The sequence below is a fragment of the Anabrus simplex genome, chromosome 5 (genome assembly GCF_040414725.1).
Source record: "Anabrus simplex isolate iqAnaSimp1 chromosome 5, ASM4041472v1, whole genome shotgun sequence".
NCBI classification, from domain to species: domain Eukaryota; kingdom Metazoa; phylum Arthropoda; class Insecta; order Orthoptera; family Tettigoniidae; genus Anabrus; species Anabrus simplex.
The window spans coordinates 331,077,251-331,099,965 of record NC_090269.1 but is presented as its reverse complement, the minus strand read 5'-3'; the positions used below and the strand labels follow the sequence as shown (position 1 = coordinate 331,099,965).

The window sequence follows — 22,715 nt, the reverse complement described above, 5'->3', positions numbered from 1 at the left end:
TAAAGTATCGATTAGGTGGTTATTTATACTTACTTCTTGATTAAACATTGATACGGTCATGAAATGGACAACTTGTAATTTATTCAAGGATTATAATTCTTTCAACACCTTGAAACTTCTTATGACTTGTAATTATTTGGCTCACTGTCACTTTGAGAATCAGTATTGCGAGGTGTAGAAGTATGGCGTGGCACAATTTAATTTAAAGTGAAGTAATTAAGTCTGAATAAATTTGGGGATAACAGCACTACACCAGACTGAACTACTAATACGAAGTTTATCCCCGCTGAACGAAGTGACAGTGGACACACAGCATAAGGAATGAGAGTGCATGGTGCGCAAGACCAACTAATGGACAGTAAAACATGCAACAAAAGTACATGCACTCTTCGTCATGAACTGATCATCCTGTTAACCTGGGATTTATGCTAAATAAATCTTTGAACTATTATTTTCAGTTCTTCCGCTCAAAGTTTTTGAGATGATTCTACTCATTTCCATTGCATCATGAAACAACTCGTACAAATACAAGAACACCACTATTCTATTCTGTGTTAAAATATGACAGGTTGTAACCGTACGTATGTATGACCCCCGAGTTTTTAGGTTAGGAAATTTTCGTATATAGTTTGTTAGGTTAAAATCATGTAATTTTGTTTATTTACCATGTAAAAAAACGTAATATTATAAGAAGAATGTATAGTTAGGGAATATTGCATATGTTCATCATTATATTTTGTATAAATTTCCATTTGGGTAAGAGTCTGTAAATATGGCCTAGCCGTAAGGATTGTGCAACCGGGAAACTGCGACTATATCGGGAAGGACGGTTGAAGTCAGTTGGATGTGTTGCAACAAGTGGCTTGAAAACACGGGGTACGGCAGGTTGTATCGGTTGTAGAATTGGAGTGAATCAATGTGGACATACATGAGTGGACGGTCTATGTCACATCATATACTCGATAGCCAATGCGAGGGCTTTGTTTTGAGCGAGGTTTGGGTTGACAGAGTGACGCGGGAAGAAGTGCCGGTGTGAGCGTTGCTACCAGTGAACTTTTCAGGACGCTATAACCACGTGTAGCAAGCATATATAAGTGTGTACGCGTGTGCGGTGAGTTACTCTGATTCTGATTCTCATTCTGTTTCTGACTCTGATGCTGATACTGTGTGTTTCTCATTTGTACTGGTCTGCGGGAGCGACGTATTTGCGCAGTTTGCTATACGATCTGCTATTGTTCGTGAGTATCTGATACGGAGTGAACATGGTATAATCTCAACGACTGACCGGCTTTGCAGTGGACTTTCTGTAAAAGAAAGTATTTGTTTGGAACTTGTCACCCGAGTATGCAGCTTCAGTTGATGGAGAATTTTGCTGTTTGCTTCCCTCCGGACATGTAACGCTTTCTGTCCAGCCAGCAATTGGAAAGAATTCAAGACGACGAAGAAGGGTAAACAAGGTTAGGGATGCTGTTAGTAAAGAAGGTTGCATCCATATGTAGAGAAATAGTCGTCGTACTTTTCTCTACCAGATTAGGATTCACGGTAACAGTGGAGTGCAGTGGGGCTCTTACCTGGAGGTATGTTAAAAGTATAATGATGTTCTATTTTAGTGATGATTTTAATGATGTGTAATTTGCCTTTGTAGACGGCAAATGAGTAAATCTCGTGAAGAGATGATTTTGTTGGGTAGTATTGTGTATATTAGCTCTATGTAAACAGCAAGCACTAAGTGGATTGCATAAGTGTTTATTTTTGTTGGTGTTTGTCACATATTAGTTCTTATTCGATGTTCTATTTTTATTGGTGAGTTTAATGATGTGTAATTTGCCTTTGTAGACGGCAAACGAATAAATCTCGTGAAGAGATGATTTTGTAGGGTAGTATTGTGTATATTAGCTCTATGTAAACAGCAAGCACTAAGTGGGTTGCATAAGTGTTTATTTTTGTTGGTGTTTGTCACATAATAGTTCTTATTCTGGGAGTAAAGTCATAGAATCAAACTTTAAGTGAGTCTTTTGTCAGTGGAGTAAGGCTGAACCTGGCATGTTACCCAAATTTAATTTCAGGGGTTATATAGCAACAGGTAAGGTTATAAAGCAAGTCTGGAGCCTCGTCAGCCTGATGACCGTCGCCTTGGGAGAGGGAGTGGCTCGTTGCTCTACATAATTAAATATTCCTGCAATTGTTTGGCAGGTGGCGCCCATTATCCTTGTTATTTACACTTATTTGAGTCAACGTTTATCTGTTCAGTATTACAATAGCTTGCGGTAGTTACAAGGTCGTCTATTCTCCATTAGTACACACATGCACATAAATAGTGTCCCGACATAAACAATCAACACTGCCCCACTCCAGTACTGAAAAGTAGGGAGAGAGCGAAGGGGTGGTGTTGAAGGCCACTCCAGTACCAAAACAAGGGGAAGGGAGTGAACGGGTAGTGCTGAAGGCACAGTGTGTGTATTCCATGGTGGCCTATATTCCATTATACTGTAATGCTGTAAGATGACTCCTATCTTATCACAAGTGAATCAAGAGGCTAGTAATAACACTGGACAATTATGCAGCAGAAAGAAAAATGTACCAACAAGCCCAGTTTGGAACATACGAGAACAATTCAAATTCTACATCACATTAGAAAGTGTTTATTCACCAACAAGTTTGTTCATGAACAATATTCTTGTATTGACAACATAAAATTAATGCCAATACATTTTGTACACATGTTACTCCAGCAACATCGAGAATAAGTTAAATGTTCATAACATAGGCAATTGTTAACTGTAGAAAATTGTTAATATAGTTAACGAAGTTTCAACGACAATCATACAAGCCAAGCAACATTAAATCAATACAATTAGCCAGATCTCAAAAAGTTTTCTAAAATACTTTTAAAGGATGTCCACCAGATGAGTTTTGTCAATAAAATGTTAGACTTAGATAGATTTTAGACAAATATGTTTTAACTTAAAGACATAATTTTATTGATATATGACTTGTAAAATATTATAAGGTTTGTCAGTCAGGTTTACAAGCATAATCTTAATCCAATAGAATAGATGCATGATCTAATATAACCTTAAGTAAATAATAATTGGCTGATGATGCTCACAAAAAAGGAGCGAAACATGTACCATATCAACAACTTAATAAATATGTAAGTTTTTATTACGTTTTTATTGTATTGAATAGGTGTTAAACAAAATTGTAAGAATTTGTATCACATGAGGCTACACTGCACACAGTATAACAGAACAAACACGACTGAGGGAATATGGGCTGCAGGCACTGGGTGTATTTACTTTGCGGTTAAGCCGCTAGTCAAAGCAGGGAACACTCCTTTTCTCTACAGAGTGAACACGTAAGGTTGGTAGGTGCGATTTGCTGTCTATTTCCTGTTGCCCTGCTTACTCGTAACTTATGCTCAGCTTTTGGACTCTAATGTATATGCTCAACCTTACAAGTAGTGTGACCATCCATTGCGTAATATGTGTGGATGGCTGTTTAATATACAGGCCTATTAAAAATCATAGTGAGACACAGGCATTTGAGGACGACTTGCAGTCACCTGAAATATGGTGTTCAGTTAGCAAAATGAAGTTAAATATTAAAAAATATAAACATATCTGGGTAACAAGATTTCATAACCCCAGATGCTAACTACAATTTCAACAACAGTGCCCTGTGTTTTGTTAAATATTTGACAATATTAGGGGCAGCTCTTCAGACCTCAAATGGAATATGCAGACGGAAGAGGTTAGAGGTAAGGCCAGCAGAATTCTTAGTTTCCTATTTTTTTTTTTTTTTAACCCTGCAGAAGTGGAGGTGAAATGCTTTACAAGTGGCATACCTTTTTCTTGCAATATTTATACTGTTGTGCGGTCTACCTGCCTGGCACCCTGTGTCTGCTATAAACATCCAGAAACTGGAAAGAATTCAGAATAGAGCAGAATGACTGATTGTTCCTGTTTCAGCCATCACCTCCCTCATCAACTTTTATGAAAGAAATAGACCTTGACTTCCTTTTAAAGTCCTTCATAGCTACTGTCCAACTTTCACTCTCTCTTCGTTCCACACGTCAGGACTTGGAAGTAATCCTTGTCTGTCCCTTCGCCTAATCAAATTCATTTTTCTCCGGGTTTTACAAATGTTCTGCTCAACTTTGGAATTGTCTCTCACCCTAGACAAAGCTTCTATCCATCCTTCTCCCTCCCACAGATTTGAAATAAACTGTCAGGAAAACGTTTGTAGAATAGAGCAGGTGTGGTGTAATAAATTGAGTATAAGGAAATATGTGTAAAAATGTAAATAATGTAAATAATGAACAGTGTGATTGGGGGTCTATACCTTAATTAAAGCCAAGGCCTCTTCCTTCCCACTCCTAGCTCTTTCTTATTCCATCAGTGCCATAAGACCTATCTGTGTCGGTGCGATGTAAAGCAATTTGTAGTAAAGAGTGTGATTATCCATGTTATTAAATTGTAAGGTTTCATATTATATTTAAAATAGTGTGGCAGTGTAGCACTGTTGTGTGTATGGGACTACTTTCTTTTAAACTGTTACCCCCAATTTATGTTGCAGACTTGAAGTAATTCTAATATATAACATTTATTATGAATACTATAATCCACATACTCTAACAATAACACCTGTTCCCAAGAAGTTAATCACAGATGAGCACACAGTGCCAAAGACCTATATATTGGGGTCCAATTCATATTAACAACCATTATAACTTAAATAATCGCCAACATTTTCTTTGCTCCAGATTTGTCAAGAAGCGACTGCAGCAGTTGGCTTTGTTGAAACTTAACTCTCTCCTGGTGGACAGGAGGATCAACTCATTTCATACTGTGGTGAAGAATGTCTTCCAAGCATGTCTCTTATTGGCTTTTAGACTGCATTGTTTAAGAGTGCGTGTGCTCAGCAAACATCAGTTAAATCAACAGTTTCTTATGGCGTGTGTCTGTTGTACTGGCAAGAAAATAAATTCTTGGTTATGGCTAATAACCCGAAGCCATAGAACAGGTTAGTTATTTTCCACCTTCCGTAGATACTTTTTGATATTTAAATGCCATTTCATTTTATTGCTATTAGCAAATAAGAAATCCAAGTTTAGATTAATCAGAATAGTTTCTGAATTTCTACCCTTTTCATTTTAGTGTTGTGTGCACGAGTACCTTAAATCCCTGTAGAGCGCTTGGATTAAACCTGTAACCTAAAGAAGAACATTGTGGAAGATGTGTGTAAATTAAATTATTGGCTATTCCGTACCCTACAGATAATTTAAACAAGTTTTCTCCTCAGTGTTAAAGTTTTACTAAATAATAATAATAGTATGGAAGCTGAAGGTAAATCTTGCAAGTTGGTACTGAGACAGTGGTGTCCTGGTTGAATTATTCTCATGGTTTGGTATTGATGCAAGTCTCTTGACGGTCTCAAAGTTTGGGGGTGTATTTGTGGTCTGAAGTTTGGCCCTTTTCTTTACCACCAGGTCAGCTGTTTCATTTCCAGTTAGTCCTATGCGAGATGATACCTACTCGTGGAACACTATTGTCTTGTGTACTAAAGTAATTTTTGATGTAGTTTTGTATCGTCTTTTCAACAATTTTTTGTTGGTGATGGTTTAGCATTCATCTAACAACAAATGGAATAGAAGACCAACAAATCTATAATTGATCATGTTGTTCAAGAAAGACTGACAAATGACTGTTCAGAGGTGTAGCTTGTTACTTAAAGGAATCACATTGTGGTCAGAAATTGAAAGAGATGATGAAAGAAAGTAAAATATGTTTGTCTTATGTTGAAACTATTGGCTTTTCTGGATCTCATTGTCTATAATTGTTTAATCTAAGAGTTTTTTGCTGCTGCTGGTGATGTTGATTTAAGAGGAAGTAAAACTGGGCAACTATTCTTTCTTATCACTAGTCAGAGGGAAAAAGGAAAGGACCGTAAAGGGCACAAAAATGAAAGACTTCATATACCTCACAAACCTAATACCACAAGTCTGCAGTGTGTTAGTTGTGCATCACACGGCTTTTTGTAAGGTATGTGTGATCGGTACTGTAGTTAAGGAATGCCACCTACAAAAACCTCTCAGTCAGCATTGTTATGCAAATACCTAATTGAGTTTGGCAGTCATTTTTTCAGTGAGGATGGTAAAGTCGTATTTTGTTTGGTGTTTGAAAAAAATGTTTCTGAAAAGAAAAACTTTGCCATTGTACAGCATATTAATATAACACAACATAAGTTAAATCAGCAACTAATTACCAGTGGTGTATGTGAACAGTTTGATTCAAGTGTTACATTAGACTTGTGTTTAGCATTAGTGAGTTCCATTATTCCATTGTGGAAATTAAATAATGGGCAACTTCAGCAGGAATGTTTAGAAAAATAAACAAACAGAAAAATCTACTTTTTTTTTTGCAATTGGCTCGATGTCACACCGACACAGGTAGGACTTATGGTGACGGTGGGATGGGGAAGGGCTAGGAGTAGGAAGGAAGTAGCTGTGGCATTAATTAAGGTACAGCCCCAGCATTTGCTTGGTGTGATAATGGGAAACCATCTTTACGGCTGTCGACCGTAGGGTTTGCTTCTTATTCTTATTCTTCATTTCCCATTTTCAGTCTTCTGGGTTGGGTTTGAATCAGTGTTCTTCAGTTGTCTATTTCTCCACCACTCCCTTCTTTTCCCCAATATTTATTCCACTTTTACTCATCTTTAATATTTATTCCACTTTTACTCATCTTTTCTCTATACTCTCCTTCACCGCAACATACCATGTCCACCTCTTTTGGGTCTGTCCCGTTGTCTTCTTCCTATTATTTTTCTCTGTAAATACTGACTTTGGAACTTTATCATCTTTCTTACAAGTTGCTTTACGTCGCACCGACACAGATAGGTCTTATGCCGACGATGGGACAGGAAAGGGATAGGAGTGGGAAGGAAGCGACCGTGAACTTAATTAAGGTACAGCTCCAGCATTTGCCTGGTGTGAAAATGGGAAACCAATGAAAACCATCTTCAGGGATGCAGACAGTGGGGTTCAAACCCTCTATCTCCCAAATAGGTACTGGACACTGGCTGCAATTAAGCAACTGCAGCTATTGAGTTTCGTGGAACTTTATCATCTTCCATTCTCATCTTGTCTTGCAGTTTTGAGAATCCAGTTCTGTCCATGATTGCTACAATTCTTATCTTATCTATCCCTTTCTTTCCAGTCATTCCTCTAAGGAAGTTCATCTCGGTTGCTTGAATTCTGCTTTTATCACATTTTGTTGCTGTCCACATGTCCACTGCTTATGTCAAAGCATACGTGTAATACGTGGCGTACAGAATTTCCTTGCAATTCTCTGGGACTTCCAGGTTCAACACTATACCTCTGACAGACTGATAAAACCAGTTAGCTTGCTGCTGGATTCTTGTTCTTTGTTCATTTTTCCATCTTCTGAGATTCATCGTCATCTTTCTAGCAGTATTCCTGCTCAGTGGTAAGGTCCGCTTGTCGGTACATCTCTCTCCATTTAGACCATTCCAAGGCATCTTCTGGGGTGGCGTCGTCCTTGATGCGATCCATCCACCCTTTTTTCGGTTGTCTACATGGTTGCTGGCCTTCAGGCTCCAGGTGCATGGTTGCCCTCACTACAGAGCTCTCTTTGCTGCAAATGATGTGTCCATACCATCTTCCTATAATTTATCTACAATTGATACAACTCCCACTCGTCGGACATCAGCGTTTTTTGTGCGAGTCGAAGGCTCCATCGGAGCATTCTCACTTCGGTCTTCTGCGATTATACTCCCCCAATATTTGAAGCTTTTTGCAACCTCTGAAGGTCTTCCATTTACTTCAACATTCATTCTTATTTCTATATTAGGTCTCATCATCACTACTATCCTACTCTTCTCCACACTTATTTTAATTCCATATTTCTCTATCTTCTGATTCCATTCAGTAACTTGTTCTTCTTCTCTCCTTAATACTTTGTCATCTGCAAAGAGTAAGATCTTCGTCTCTTTGCTTCTCATTGTTTGTTTTGCATTCTTGTGACTGTGATGAAGAATCATCATCATAATTTTCCAGCTCCATTTTCCTGGGTGTGGTGTACAAGCGCTTGCCACTTCTTCCTATCAGAGTATAGTTTTGTTACTCTATATCCTCCCACTTGACACTCCTCTTGCTGACCTCCAATTTTACTGTGTATATCCATCGATTTCTTGGCCTCCCTACTGGCCTCTTCCCTTTTACTTCTCTGTCAAAGTAATTCCTTGCTGTTCTCGTTCTGTTCATCCTCATAAGATGTCCATACCATTGTAGCCTGCGTCTTCTTAAAAGCTCAATCTGATCTTCCATCCCCTCCTTGAACACAGCTTAAGCACTTTTGATAGAGCATCTTTACTTTATCAGTCAGGAAGTTTGGTACACCTGTACCTTCTAGGCATTCCCAGATTATCTCCCTATGCACACTGTTGTAGGCCTTATGGAAATTCTAAGTTCCCAAGAAGGGAATTAGATATTTTTATACCAATAGAGCATGTCAAAAAACAGATTAGATGTAAGGCTTTTCAGGCGTTTGCTCTATTAACCAGCGTTTCGTCTTAGTCAGACTCATCAGAGTGGGATGTGTCAGACCCTACCCGCTGACGCTGTAAAAATTCTCTTCTTTTACTGTTTTGATATTTTGCAATATTTTCCTGAGTTCTCCATAAAGTGTAGGACTTGTTGGATATGAAGATCCGTTAGTTCAGTGACGTATTCCACTAAATCATTGTTATGTTCCTTGACGAATGTTGCCTCTGCTGAAATTATACTTACTTCATCAATCGTCACTGATTTCATAAAGTCGATACCAGCATTGCTGATAGAGTCCAGATCTTTTTAACTGCACAAGCTCACAAAGATGCTTCTCACCGTAGAAAACGGCCTCGAACCAAATATTCCATCTTGACAACACTGGTAGTGGAAATGGTTTAGGATTCTAGGACGGATACTTTTCTTTGGAAATCAAACTTTCTCTTTCCCATATTGAAAAACACAGCTTTAACCTTATCCATCGCTGCATTACGTTTCATCAGTACTTTCGTGAATATGCATCCCACTAAATTTAGCTGGTGTGTCCAACACTGAATGTGAACTGCATCCTCTCTGAGGAAGGCACTCAGGGTATTGAAGCACTTTGACATGTATCTTGCACTGTCGCGTACCAGTCCCAAGATATTGCCGTAGTTAATAGACTACTTCTGTACTGAATTAAGTATTGCCCTGCTGCATGGTTTGGGATCAGCTGCTTCCAGAATATGTACATCAGCAATATACAACTCCTACTCTATTTTGGGTTCAAAAGGGCGAATTAACACGACAAATACACATCGACCTAACCGATCTGTCGTTTTCTAACATAGTAACATAACCTTCTGGCCATAGACTGCTTCTTTCACTTGTTGATCTCTTTCATCTCTCGGTAGTGGAACATACTTCTCTCTTAACAATCTAACTTGTGACAGATTTCTAGCATCTGTTAAAAAATATGTTAGGAATTAATGTTATAAAGTTCCGTTCCTGAATTGACTAATAATTATTACAAGATATTAGAATAATTCCGTATTGACAGTTTTCACTTTACAAAGGTAAAATTAAGTGTATCCTCCTAATCCAATACATTCAATACATCATATGATGTATTGAATTAGGAGGATACTCTTAATTTTACCTTTGTAAAGTTGACTAATAATAATATAATTGTGGCAGTAATCTACTCAACATTCCTGCAATGAATTCATTCATAGTAGGGTGCTCCAATTTCTCTAGTGGTATATTCGCTTCAAGAAGACTCCGTAGTCCTCTTGGCAAAATTATCCCTTGCAATAACTCTTTTGTTTGCAGTAAAATTGCACTGTACAATACTCGGTTGCCTCTTACGACAAGAGGATGTACTGGCTGTAGATGATCTCTCCACTATTCAGTGTTTCTTACTTCGCACATGCTCAGTACATAAATCTTTTCTATCCCAGCATATCATATTACAGTATTGACACATTATGCTTTTTGAACTGAATGGAGCTGTGATTAGCTGAGTAGCGTAGCGACCCCAGAAATAACTGGGACAAGCTGAAGAAAGTTTGTGGTTTTTGAATTGAATGCATATAATCTGTCATTTTTAAATTCAAGAGCCCTTTCCTTTGCACTAACGCTCACCTTGGGCATAATACTAGTCATAATAGAACACAGAGAGAAAAACAATAAGACTGTTACGACCAGCTTCTTAAGTAGAATGACGCAGGCGCATCAGTTGAGTTGATAGAATGGAAGAACAAGTTGACTTTGTAAGACTGTGATGGGCATGATGGTCTATTCTGGCGGTGGAAAAACCTTTATAAGAAGGAAAACCCTGTAAATTCGCATTATTATGTATATTGTACCGGGAGGTACACTTCAACCCCGCACATTTAAAAGAAGCACCTTAAGGATCTATCTATCAAACAAAATGTGAAACAGCTACTGCATGAAGTTGGGACATTGACTAGAAGATGTCACTCATAAATAACAGAGTAATGTGTTATTTTGAAGTTGCCTAAACTGACTGGATTTATTTATTTTGTTTTGGTGTACAGCAAGAAGTTCAAACTTTTCTCCATACAAAAACTATGGTCATGCACTCTGGTGCACGGTGGAAGAACTAGTGATTTAAAGAAGTTTTGTGTTCTTATGTTTTCTCAACTAAATTAATGTTCATTTATTTTGTTATTTCAAGGTTTGCAACACATCCTTCTCATCCTGCCAGCTTTTGAATCTGGCCAATTAGAAAATTTTGTATTTATTTTTCAGCCTATCACAGGCTTCTTGTAACTTTTAAAACTATCCAACAAAAATGAGAGTGTGTGTCCGGATTTAGTCTAGAGCCTTCTCGAACCGTCTCCTCGGGTATATAATGTTGTATGTCCGGCGCTCTCTTCTCGCTCCGCCAGCCAGCTGCACGCGCGCCTGTGTATCATTCTGCTAGCTTCGACGCGCAGCCCTCAGTGCGCGTGCCTGACCATCGAGTGTACTATAAATAGGAGCTCCCGGCCTGCTCACTTGCCCACTTGCCCCGGTGTCCAGCTCCAGAATACACCCTACGTCGAGCACGGAGGCTACTCCTCTTGAAAATGTGCTTCGACCAGGTGGACTGAATTTCTGGCAGTACGAGGTTTCACCTCTGGTCACCGCTCCCTTACCTGTTTCCGCTGCCTATGTCCCGTAATTCTTTTACAAGCCATTTTCATTCCCTAACTTATGCAAGCTCCCTTAGTTTCGCTAGGTGGAATTTCTTCAATCAATTGAACTTGCTTTTTAGGAATTCAGGCACTTCAACAAACAAGGACTCTCATGAACATTTATGTTAGTGTGCCAGATAGTTCTCGACTATCAACGTGTCAATTCACAAAGACTATCTTTTCAAGATAGAAGTGTATATAAAGACTGCAAACCTGTACATATTGTATAAAGACAAACTTTTCTCAAGATTCAATATTCCTTTTTGCTTCAAAATAAATTTCAGTTATTTGTGTAAATATCATAAAGTGAAGCAATAAAAGTTGTGTTTTGTAAACTTCAACCTTGGTTACAACATATAAGCTGCGGCTTTTCAAGCTACCCTGTCTTATTGATCGCCGAATTACTGAGTGTGGTAGCAGCCCAGGTAATGGGCACCAGTTTTCTATCTCGGTAGCTATCTCCGCCAGCTTATGCAAGGGGAAGGTTTTAAACTTTAACTATGTAACAGTTTGATTTCTAAAATGTAAATTACTTATTGCTAACGTAAAATTTCATAAAGTCTTAAACTGTAAATCGGGGATAGAGAGTGCGTTACCCTCTCGAGTTCCCCTTCAATTTATCTTGAGGTGACTACAACCTTGTAACTGTTTCTTTTCCTGTAATGCATTAAATTAACCTTCATTCTAGCGACCTCAGTAGCTTGGGATTAGCCTCTGTATCATCGGGCCGCGAGCCCAATTAGGGTTTTATATTTGGTTTTCTAGGAGCGCAAGTGTACGCTTCCATCCATTTTGTGTTTGGGCCAGTAATTTAACCTGTTTTTCTTTCCACGAAGGCCCAGTAGTTAGGGTAATATAAACCCCTGTAGGTTGTAGGTTGTGCGTAGAGAGGCCAGAGATTGTAAGGTTTTGTGTAATGTTGCCTTGAGTAGGCTATAAAAAGATTGGGAGCCAGTCTCCTTAGTTGAATTCGAAGAGCTTGTAAACTCTTTCTGGTTTTTGTGTAATTTTGAGTGGGGCCTTTGTAAAGCCGTATTTGGAACCTTTGGAGCAAAGTGCTCTTGAATTGGGAGATTTCTCTCTTCATCTAACTAAACACAATATTTGCGATGTTGTAAACTTGTAAATTTGGAGCTGGAAGCTCAGCACTTGTAATTTCCAACCCTTGGGTTTTCCTTCTTGTATCAAAATGCTATTTGTACCTATAACCTTGTTATTTCACTAAGTGAAAAGTTTGTTAAGTTTGAGATTTGAAAAGAAATATAACCTTTATTTTTTAAAGTTTTAAGTTAATCTTTGATATTGTAGATAGACCCATTCCAACCGGCACCTTCTTTCACCTTCTTTCACCTTCTTTCACCTTCTTCCACGGAAGCTGCATAACAAGTCATGGTTGAGTGGGTCTAAATTAAGCCCTTTTTGATGGCTAAACGTGGATCAGTTCTGAACTCTAAGAATTTTCTCGGTTGCTGGGAATTTTCCAAATTATTAACTTTTCTGTCAACATGTCTGGTCCACACGAAGTCCTCGCTCCCGGGTACTTGTGCAAGGAGGAATTTTTTTACGAGTTTCTCATTAGAAGGGTCCAATCTGGAGGCACGGTTGTGGCAGATATTGCCAAGCTCAAAGAATCATTGGAATTTCCTATTTCCATCCCAGTCTTTGGGGAAAAAGAAATTGATGAGGCTCTATCCACTATCACAGACAATATCACCGAGCTAGCGTCTGTAGTTAGTTTTTTTTGAAGTGAGCGATCCATCTGCTAACCAGCTTAAAAGAGTACAGGCTAAACTGTTTCATTTCTATGACAGGGTTAGGGACCTATTGTCTCTCAAATTAAGAGGATCACGCTAAGGAGGCTAGCAATTTGGTCGAACATCTGTTGGAAATGTCAAATAAAGTTAGTCAGTTGTTGACTGGGGCAGCTGCTCCCAAAACCGACCAAGTCCCTTTAATAAACTTGGCTACTGAGGAAGATCCTAAGTCTGTTGAAAGTAGGAAATCTGTGGCAATTCAGCAAACATCTGCCCCATCAGAAACTGAGTCTGGTCATCCTAGACAAATTCCGCCTTTCTTTTTGAATAATGCTGTGCTTGAGACTTCTCAGTCTCCTATGCATCACCTATTATGTCACCTGGGTTCAGTAGTTTGCTTCATCCATTGGGTATGTTACTGAAGGGCATTTCTAAATTTTCAGTCAACTCAACTAATGAAGTTATTTCTTTCCTAAGGTTCTTGGTAGAATTTCAAGACCATGCGTTAGTGTTCTGCCTATCTCATTCTCAAATACTTCAAATCATGTATCCATATTCCGTAAGTGTCCTTTCGGACAAAATAGTTAAATCTATAGCTGATAGATCATCCATAGAAGACTTCCATGCCCACCTCGTGGCAAATTTCATTCTGGCCAGAGCCATGTCATCATTGATCCAAAAGTTCTATTTTAGGATACAGTGGTTGGACAAAAATCGTGCAGACTTCATCCAAGACATTAAATTTTACACCAGGGTGTTCGCCCTTCATTTCTCTGAAGACCAAACAGTGCAAAATATTTGTTGAAGGTATCTCTCCACCCTATAGATCTTATCTATGTTTTGCGTCTTGTCTTCAAACCGTTTCAGAGTTAGAGGCTATGGCTGTATCAGCCGAACGAGTAAGGTGTGCCGACACCTTACGAGTTGCGAAAGGAGCCCCCTCCGTCTTCTAACAGTTCTCGGCCTCCATCTTGCCAAACTTTCACCACCTGCAAATGTTATGCTTGTAGTTCAACGGAACATCTTCGAAATAAATGCCCATTGATAAAATCGAGTGGGACGAAGAATGGAGTGGGTACATCTCAAGGTTGCTTTTAATGTGGCTCATTTACCCACCTCATCAAGAATTGCACTAATGTCAATAGCAACCCCTCCTGCTCCACTTCTGGTGCTACTTCCGCTAAACCGGATAATAGTAAATGACTAGTGTCATCGACTGAGTCAGTATGTTCACCCTCCCGAGGCTCAGCCCCTGGTAAACCCAGTAAAGGTTCCGGTAAGGGTGAAGGTTCTTCTAATTTATCGTTTGAAGGCCCCTGAGATGCCTCAGAATTGGGGCAGAGACCCCTACATTTGTGCCATTCCTTAGAATTGAAGTAAATAATGAACCCGTCACCGCTCTATTAGACTCAGGGAGTGTGTGTTCCATAATTTTGGAAGAATGGTAATCTAAATTAAAAACGGTTTGTAAGTTTCCGGAGTATAGTTCCTCTTCTTTTAAATGCATTTTGGCTAACTCGTCTCCATTAGAAATTTTAAGTTTCATTTTTGCTAAAATTCGTATTTCAAAGTTAACCTGGAAAGTGAAGTTATTTGCGGCTAAACACTTGTCTTGCCCTGTAATATTGGGGGCTGATTTCATGAATTCTACTGGTCTTGTGCTCGACATTCAGAGCAAGTCGTGCACCTTCAAATTTGCTAGTAATCGTAACATTCCTCTTTTAAAATGTAATTCTGCATCATGTTCATCTCTTTCGCCTACCCAGGGTGAGATGTTGTTAGATCTTAGACATCTACCTGAGGAGCACGCTGAAAGTATTAGAAAGTTGTGTCAGTCCTTTCCTGATGTATTTTCTGATACTCTTGGTGTTACTGACCTTATCGAATATAAGATTGAGGTTATGGATTCGATTCCAGTTAGGTTTCCACCTTATAGTCTGTCCTCACCTAAAATGAAGGCTCTTAAGGAAATCATCGATCAAACGTTGAAGGATGGTATAATTCGACCTTCTAAGTTGGCGTATTCTTCACCCATTTTTCTTATTTATTTATTTATTTATTTATTTATTTATTTATTTATTTATTTATTTATTTATTTATTTATTTATTTATTATGGCTTCTTTCATATGGCGAAGTTAGGGCACACGGCCCTCTCCTACACTTAACCACACTTATGCCAAAACCGCAAGGTGGCTTCAGGCCTGTGATTGATTACAGGGCTTTGAACTGTAAGGTGGTGTTACAATCTGTGCCCCTTCCTGATCTTCACTCTTGTTTTTCATGGTTTTGGAAAGCCAAGTTCTTTACCATCCTTGATCTTAATCAGGCGTACAATCAGATCCCTCTAGCTGCAGAATCAAAACATTTAACAGCTTTTGCCACGGATTGGAACTTGTATGAGTACAACCATGTGCCTTTCTTGCTCCCCACGGGTGCAGCTGTTCTTACTAGACTGCTAGATAGGGTTTTCTCGGACATCAAATTTGAATATCTGTACCACTACCTCAGTGATGTCGTATTTTCGAGACCTTTGAAGAACACCTAGATCATCTAAAGGAAGTACTCAATCACCTTCATAAGGCTGGGTTGACTGTGGAGTTGTCTAAGGTAGCTTTTGCTAAACCTTCCACGTCGTTCTTAGGGCATATGGTGTTTCCATCGATCATTCCCGAACACAGGCTATCCGTGATTTCAAGCCTCCTAGGGCATCAAAGGCATTGCCAGGTTTATCGGCATGGTGAATTTCTTCAGAAAATTTATTCCTAACTTCGCTAACAGAGCAGCGCCCTTGAACTTACTCCGTAGGAAAGGCGACATATTTGAATGGGGGCCATCTCAGCAAGCCACTTTTAAAGATCTGAAACTAGCTCTTTGTAACGCCCCTGTATTAGCCATGCAGGATTTCTCTAAGAAATTAATTGTTCAAACAGATGCCTTGTCATAGGTGGTTGCCGCTCTCCTTCTTCAGGAAACGGAATTAGTAAGGCGACCCATGCTTCTAGCAAATACAGTAGAGACAATAGGTGACACTTCCGGATTTAGCCTTGTTAAAATGGGAGACAAGTCTCAAGTGGCGCTCCTAGTAGCTTGACCTGAAAATTCGCGCTAAATTCAAATATCAATGGAAATGTATATACGCAAATGGATAAATAAATTATGTCTAGAAAGAAAGTGTTACTAAGATATTAACTTCAAGTTTGTTAAAGCAATTCTGGATAAATTAAGGAAGAATTATTTAACAGGTTATTATTTAAAGACTGAAATTAGCCATATAATCAAGATGTGAAATGGACTGCTGTGAAAGGGCTTGATCTTTCATTTATGCATTACTTTTTTAACTTTAGAATTCCTGCCTGAACGTTTATTGCTAGATTTTTCTTTTTTCTCATTTAAAAGCATTGTATCATCATATTAAAACATTTGTCAACAAAAATATCGGCACATTCCTTAGACACATGATTCAGTGAATTTACATTTAAGAGCTGGACAATTTTCCTTTTAACTTGAAGCCTACTTACAGAAAAAAATCTATAAATTTAGCCTCAAAAACATTCAAACTTTCCCTATAAGCAATACCTGCCATTATATTAGGGTAAAGGAAATTTACATCATTATATTGTTTCAACAAAATATGTACATTTCTTAAATTTTCTTCAGTGCTTGACATTGCATTACGGCATTCCAAATGGGGTAACTTGGAACACAACCAGCCACACTCATATGCATATGTATTTTCCTGAATTAAATCATTCCCACAGATCACACCTACAACACATTGGTATTGAAGGTCAACTGCGGCGCTATACAATAAAATATGCGTATTATATTTTAAGCCAGTTAAAATATGGTCAAGCAGGTCAGAAGATTATGAAGTACTATAAAATTCTCTTTGTCACTGGAAGAATATATATGCAAACACAATATTACTTACATTTTCTTGTCACAAGGGAAACGGAAGAAAGACCGCGCATTCTTCTCTACTTCATAGTTACTGCAGCCAAACACAGCACATACCTTTCCCCTCATGTTGAGAGGAGATATCAAGGAATGACACACGCTACTATTTAATTATGTCAACTCACTGAAAAAACTTCACACTTCACACTTCACACTCAAATACACGTGCTCTTATGACAGAATCAGTAGTTCTCAGGTCAATCCGCTAGAGAGAGCTCTAATAGCTGTCCCTCGATATCTTGCCGAGTGTGACGTATTGTGTCTGCTGTATTTTCTTCTAGGACCTTATCGGCTCTAGAAGCCAAATATTCCCTCTATGAACTTGAGGGTTTGGCATTTTTGTTTGCACTACAGAGGTTCCGCCTATGTCTGGAACATGTCAAATTTGACCTAAAAACGGATAACCAAGCCTTAAGTTGGATATTAGCTAGGCCTCGTCGTACTGGTCATTTAGCCCGCTGGGCCATCAGAATTTCTGCTTTCGAATTTGATGTGAGGCATATTAGAGGATCGGAAAATGTAGTTGCGGATGGACTAAGCCGCATGTTTTCTCATGAAGTGGAGACGACCGAACAGGAAGATAGTTCTTCTCTTCCCTTCAGGTATTAATGCTATTCTAACTGATGCCCCTATGTTATTTCGGGATATTGAAAAATATCAATGTGAAGATCCAGTACTGGCTCCTATAATGGAAACTCTTTCTTCTGAGGAACATGTCGTCCCTTATGTGTTGCCCTTCGAGGCACGTTCGAAAGACGAAAGTAGTGGTTCCAGCTGTGCTTGTGCCTATGATCTTCAAATACTATCGTGAGACCCCATTAGGGGGGGATTTCGGCATCTTCAAAACTCGGAAAAAGATCCAAGAGATGTTTATTTGGAAAGGTATGGACGGTGAAATTAGGGAATTGGTAAAAGCTTGTAAATCTTGCTGGCTTAGTAAGTCCACCTTGTCCACTAAGCTAGGGCTTCTGTCATTGCATCAAACGTCTTGCCCCATGGAACGCCTATATATAGACTACGTCAGACCTTTCTCACAATCCAAGGTGAACAGAAATAAATTTATTCTGGTGTATGTAGACGGCTTCACTAGATTTTCTTGGTTATTTCCGACTAAGCTGGCAACCGCTCAGTCTACAATATCTTGTTTAAATATTATTTTTGCTTCTTTTAGTTCATGTCAATACATAGTTTCTGATTATGCCTTTGCTGGCGAGATGTAGTGTTTACAGTGCACTATGTCTTCTGGTATGGGCTATATCAAATTTGTTACTTTCATTGACCTGTCACAGTCTCATCCTTGGCTTTGACAATATGAAAGTGACTGAGGTATGAGTGATGCTAGTAATACCATTCCTTATGCAGCCAGTCCCTGTTATGAATGGTGTGAAAATATCGCTCATAGGGTCAGTTGGTGCATACATTTCAGTGGGCTTGGCAGACTGATATGTAAGAGCAACTGCTGGCTCGGTGAGGAAAGCAACGGGAAACTACCTCACTCCTCGTTTCCCTAGTACGCCTCTTCAGTGACGCCTAGGCTATTTATGACAGCTGTTGGCGAAGCTGCAGAGGATCAAACCAGCCTTCGGGCTGATTACCCAACATACATACAATGCTAAGGCATTCACATCTAACTTATTATGCAAATTCTGTTTTGACCTCTCTATCTCACATGTAACCACTTCAGCTTAATACCCTCAACCGTCTCTGGCTGAGCGGGTCAATCGTAATCTCCGATCGGCTTTAATTGCATTTCATCATGAAGAGCATTCCAGGTGGGATTCTTCCCTGCATTGGTTAGCTTTTGCTCCAAATTTGGCGGTTCATGAGTCACACAAGTTCACTCCAGCATCTCTCATGTTTAAGTTTGTTCCTAACACACCGCTCTCTAATCTTTGGTCACGTAATGACATATTACCAGAGAAAATAGATCCCGATAATATTAGAGATCTTTTGAAGAATTCTAAACGCAACCTAAAAAAAGCTTCCCATGAAAAGGTTAGAGAAAGATATGATCGTTGACAGAGGTCCATCAATTTAAAGGTCGGAGATCAGGTCATGGTTAAAAATTTCGTTCCTGCGGGCAAGCTTGCCCCCAGATTCTAGGGGCCGTGCATCATTTTAGATTTTCTAACATCGGTTACATTATTGGTCAGTAACCCAGCCACGGAGAGGATATTTAGGGTTCACCTCTCTCAGGTGAAACCAGTGTAAATTCATGGTTGTCTACATTCGCCACATTAACAGGAGTCGAAGGTTATGTTTCTTTTAGAAGCATTGTACTGCTTAAAATTCATGTAATGGCAATGGGGAGGCCTTCTGCCCCTATTATAATAAGTATGTAGTGTGATTCCTGCTGTAAAACCTTTCCCTCAAAAACTCCCATAGTCCATTTCCTGGTGGCCATTGCCTAGCCCCCGTCTCCATCATCCATGCTTTGCTGTCGCACACACACTCACAATCAAAGCCGCCCGCCCCTCTGCCTCCTGCAAATAAATATAGTACTCTCAAACTCCAGAGAAACAATCTCTGTCGCCCAGATATTATTGTTTCAATACCCTCTCAGCCATCGGTGGCCGTGTCTCAACATCTGGCGAGCGATACCGGAGTGGGGAATGGGCCCACTCCTCTCTAGTAGTGCCTCCTTCTGAACGGCGTGCAGGAGCTCTATCTTTCCGGCAAGGGCTGAGGTGCGGTAATACTACCGGCAACCCTTCGGGGGACTGCACTTCAACATCTGTTCTGCGGCGACTATCACCATGACTACCCCTCTCATAGTAGCGGGAGAGCTATATCTGAGGGTACTTGGGGGGTCCGGGGGACCTCGCCTGGGTATCGGCGGCAGCGGCCGGTCTTGCCGTCAAACTTAATCGGCATATCATAAACTTCTACGATGGCATGAAGACAATTTAACTAATTTAAAATTGATTTTTTTTTTTTTCATTCAATTCATGGCACCTTTCCTCAGCAATTACTCCTATTCCCTCACACCTCAGCCCCACCTTAAATTAGCCCCTACTGAGCTCTATAGCTGCAGTCGCTTAAGTGCGGCCAGTATCCAGTATTCGGGAGATAGTAGGTTCGAACCCCACTGTCGGCAGCCCTGAAAATGGTTTTCCGTGGTTTCCCATTTTCACACCAGGCCACGGCCGCTTCCTTCCCACTCCTAGCCCTTTCCTGTCCCATCGTCGCCGTAAGACCTATCTGTGTCGGTGCGACGTAAAACAACTAGCAAAAAAAAATTAGCCCCTTCCCTCTTCCTCCTCCCTTCCCCTTTTCTCTCCTATCCGTCCTATCCATTTTTTCCCCTCCCCTCCGTATCTTCCTTACTCATGCTTCCTGTCACATAAGTTATGCAATATGTCCAACACATCGCTGTGCAAGGTGCGTCACATATTACACATTAAATATTTTTATTAATTTTTCTATTTCTTTTTTCCACTTTTTTCATTACCCCCTTTACTAATTTGGCTTTTATTACTAACAATATTATTTATTTCACTAATTTCTGAATTGAACTGCGAATCTTCTCCACCTAATGACAGAAATATTTTGACTTTCAAGCGTTACTTTCACCTTCAGTTTTTAAGGTCTTTAATCTCTTTGAATGACATCTATGTACCTTCTTTCTACATTGTTCACTATGTGTGCGTAAATTGTTTTATTAACACCACTGCTACCTTTGATGACATACAGCTGTTAGAACTTCATAACGAGTGATACACAACTCTAAAGATTCTTCAATATCCGGACTGATCATGTTAAATTGATCCTTCTACGGCAACTAAATGCATAATTTATGCATTTTATCCACAATCTGAAACTTTTATCACCATTGCGACCTTCCCATCATATCAGTTATGCAATACGTCCAACACATCGCAGCGCAAGCTCTCACAACTTCATAACAAAAGAATTACAAGTCTCAAGATTCTTCGACATCCAAATTGATCATCTTGAGTTCTTCCTTCAACAACAGCATTTTATGCATTATCCGACACTTTTATCACAATTATGACTTTTTTCTCCTTCCTCTTTATAGTGTCAAATCCACTGTTTTTACAACTTTTTTTACAATCTCTATGGAATATTTGATACTGTGCATTGTGCAACTCGTGTTTTTTGCTGATGATGACCCTGATAATGGGTTGAAACTAGTACCTAATAAATATTTCTTCTGTAAAGTAGCAAACATTACTTGAATTTGTATTGAAAAGGTGTATTTTATTGTACTGTTAATTTTAATTGTAATCACAGTTCAATATGGACTATTCACAATGAAATTTATATCTCTTAGTTATCCCATCATCGCCATAAGACCTATCTGTGTCAGTGCAACATAAAGTAGATTGTGATCTGTAAAATACAGTGACCTACGAGTGATAAGAGCTGGTGATTTAAGATGCTAATTGAGTTTTTAATAATATTTGCTGCTGGCTATTATGGCAATTCATGAATTTGTTATAATGTTCTGGATCATTGCAGTCACATTTCATTTCATGCAGATAAATAAAATTAAGAGAAAATACCATCTGATTCTGATGTTGAAATTGTTCATAGGTGATGAGGAGCATGTAAAATTTGCTTTTTTAATGTGGTGCTTTTTTAAGAAAAACTGTATGAATGTTAGTTTTATGACATTGGAGAGCTGCTCATTTGGTTAATACAACCCTCAATATCAGATTCTTGTTTCTTTTTTCTAGCTGACTCACAGAAGTATGCTATGATAGGATTGTGGCTCTTCTACCAAGCAGTTAGAATCAAGTTGCAGATGCATAGCAAAATGTATGGCCACATGCTGAGAAAACTTCGGAAACTTCTATCACATTTGGAAAAGAAAATACCTCTTCAGGTTCAGAGAGTATTACAAAATATTACCACAGAAATTGCACCTATTTTTAAGACTTTAAAATAGGTGGTACTGATGTGACTTTGTTCAGAATTTTATAGAGTTTGTATAATCTGTAATGGATACTGTTTTCTTAAATTATAATGATTGTTATATTATCATAATTATTGTAGTGTTGTCATGAGTAGTGATGATCTTTGTAAGTAACTGTAAACTTGTGAATTTTAGCAACTTGTGACTTTTTAGTTAACTAGCAAAATAGGAACGGAATAAAATAAATGCAGCTTGAGTAGCCTGTCTGAAATTTTAAAGGCATCTTCTTTGAAACTCCGTAGCTCTGACTGTGAACCTGTCAAAAGTACATTATAAATTCTTTCGCATGGATTTTTTTGTTTTCATTAATGTGAATATGCAAAAAGAGGAAGCCAGACTTGGTACTAAAATGATCAAGGAGAATATAAGTAGTGTATCCATTTCCTGAATGTTTCACAGTATATGTATTGTGTATAGGAACAAACCTTTGTTGCTAAATGTTCTGTGACAATGTATTAACAATGAGCAAAGTTGCAAGTAGCTGTAATTGCAAGTCCTGTATATAAGAATCAGTAATTAAACACTTGTGCATATGATTTTGTGAACTTATTCTATATTAGATGGTCGACTTAGGCTTTTTTTCATTGATAGAAATAAAGCCCAGAAATACGTTAACTAACACAGAAAAAAATTACAGCTTCTGTGAACCAGATTGCATTTGTGAGAAATTTTAAACATCCCATCAAGTACTGATTCATAGTCATTTTACTGTCTAGTTAAAAGAGATGAAACTATTATTATCTACATAATACAATCTATTTACTAGATTCACATACAAGCATTACCGTTCAAGGTTGCTCTACTTCCCCTCTAG

The 22,715-nt window shown here is 38.8% G+C and overlaps 1 protein-coding gene across 1 annotated transcript in view; it reads left to right on the top strand.

The window, feature by feature from the left end:
* The window catches only part of LOC136874882 (telomerase reverse transcriptase), a 105,826-nt gene extending 83,404 nt beyond the window's left edge, over positions 1-22,422 (top strand). Inside the window, exons 7-8 of the mRNA XM_067148580.2 lie at positions 4,766-5,025; positions 21,663-22,422. Of these exons, the coding sequence (XP_067004681.2) occupies positions 4,766-5,025; positions 21,663-21,874 (472 nt within the window). The 3' untranslated portion in view covers positions 21,875-22,422. The remainder of the gene's footprint in view (positions 1-4,765; positions 5,026-21,662) is intronic.
* The last annotated feature ends 293 nt before the right edge of the window (positions 22,423-22,715 follow it).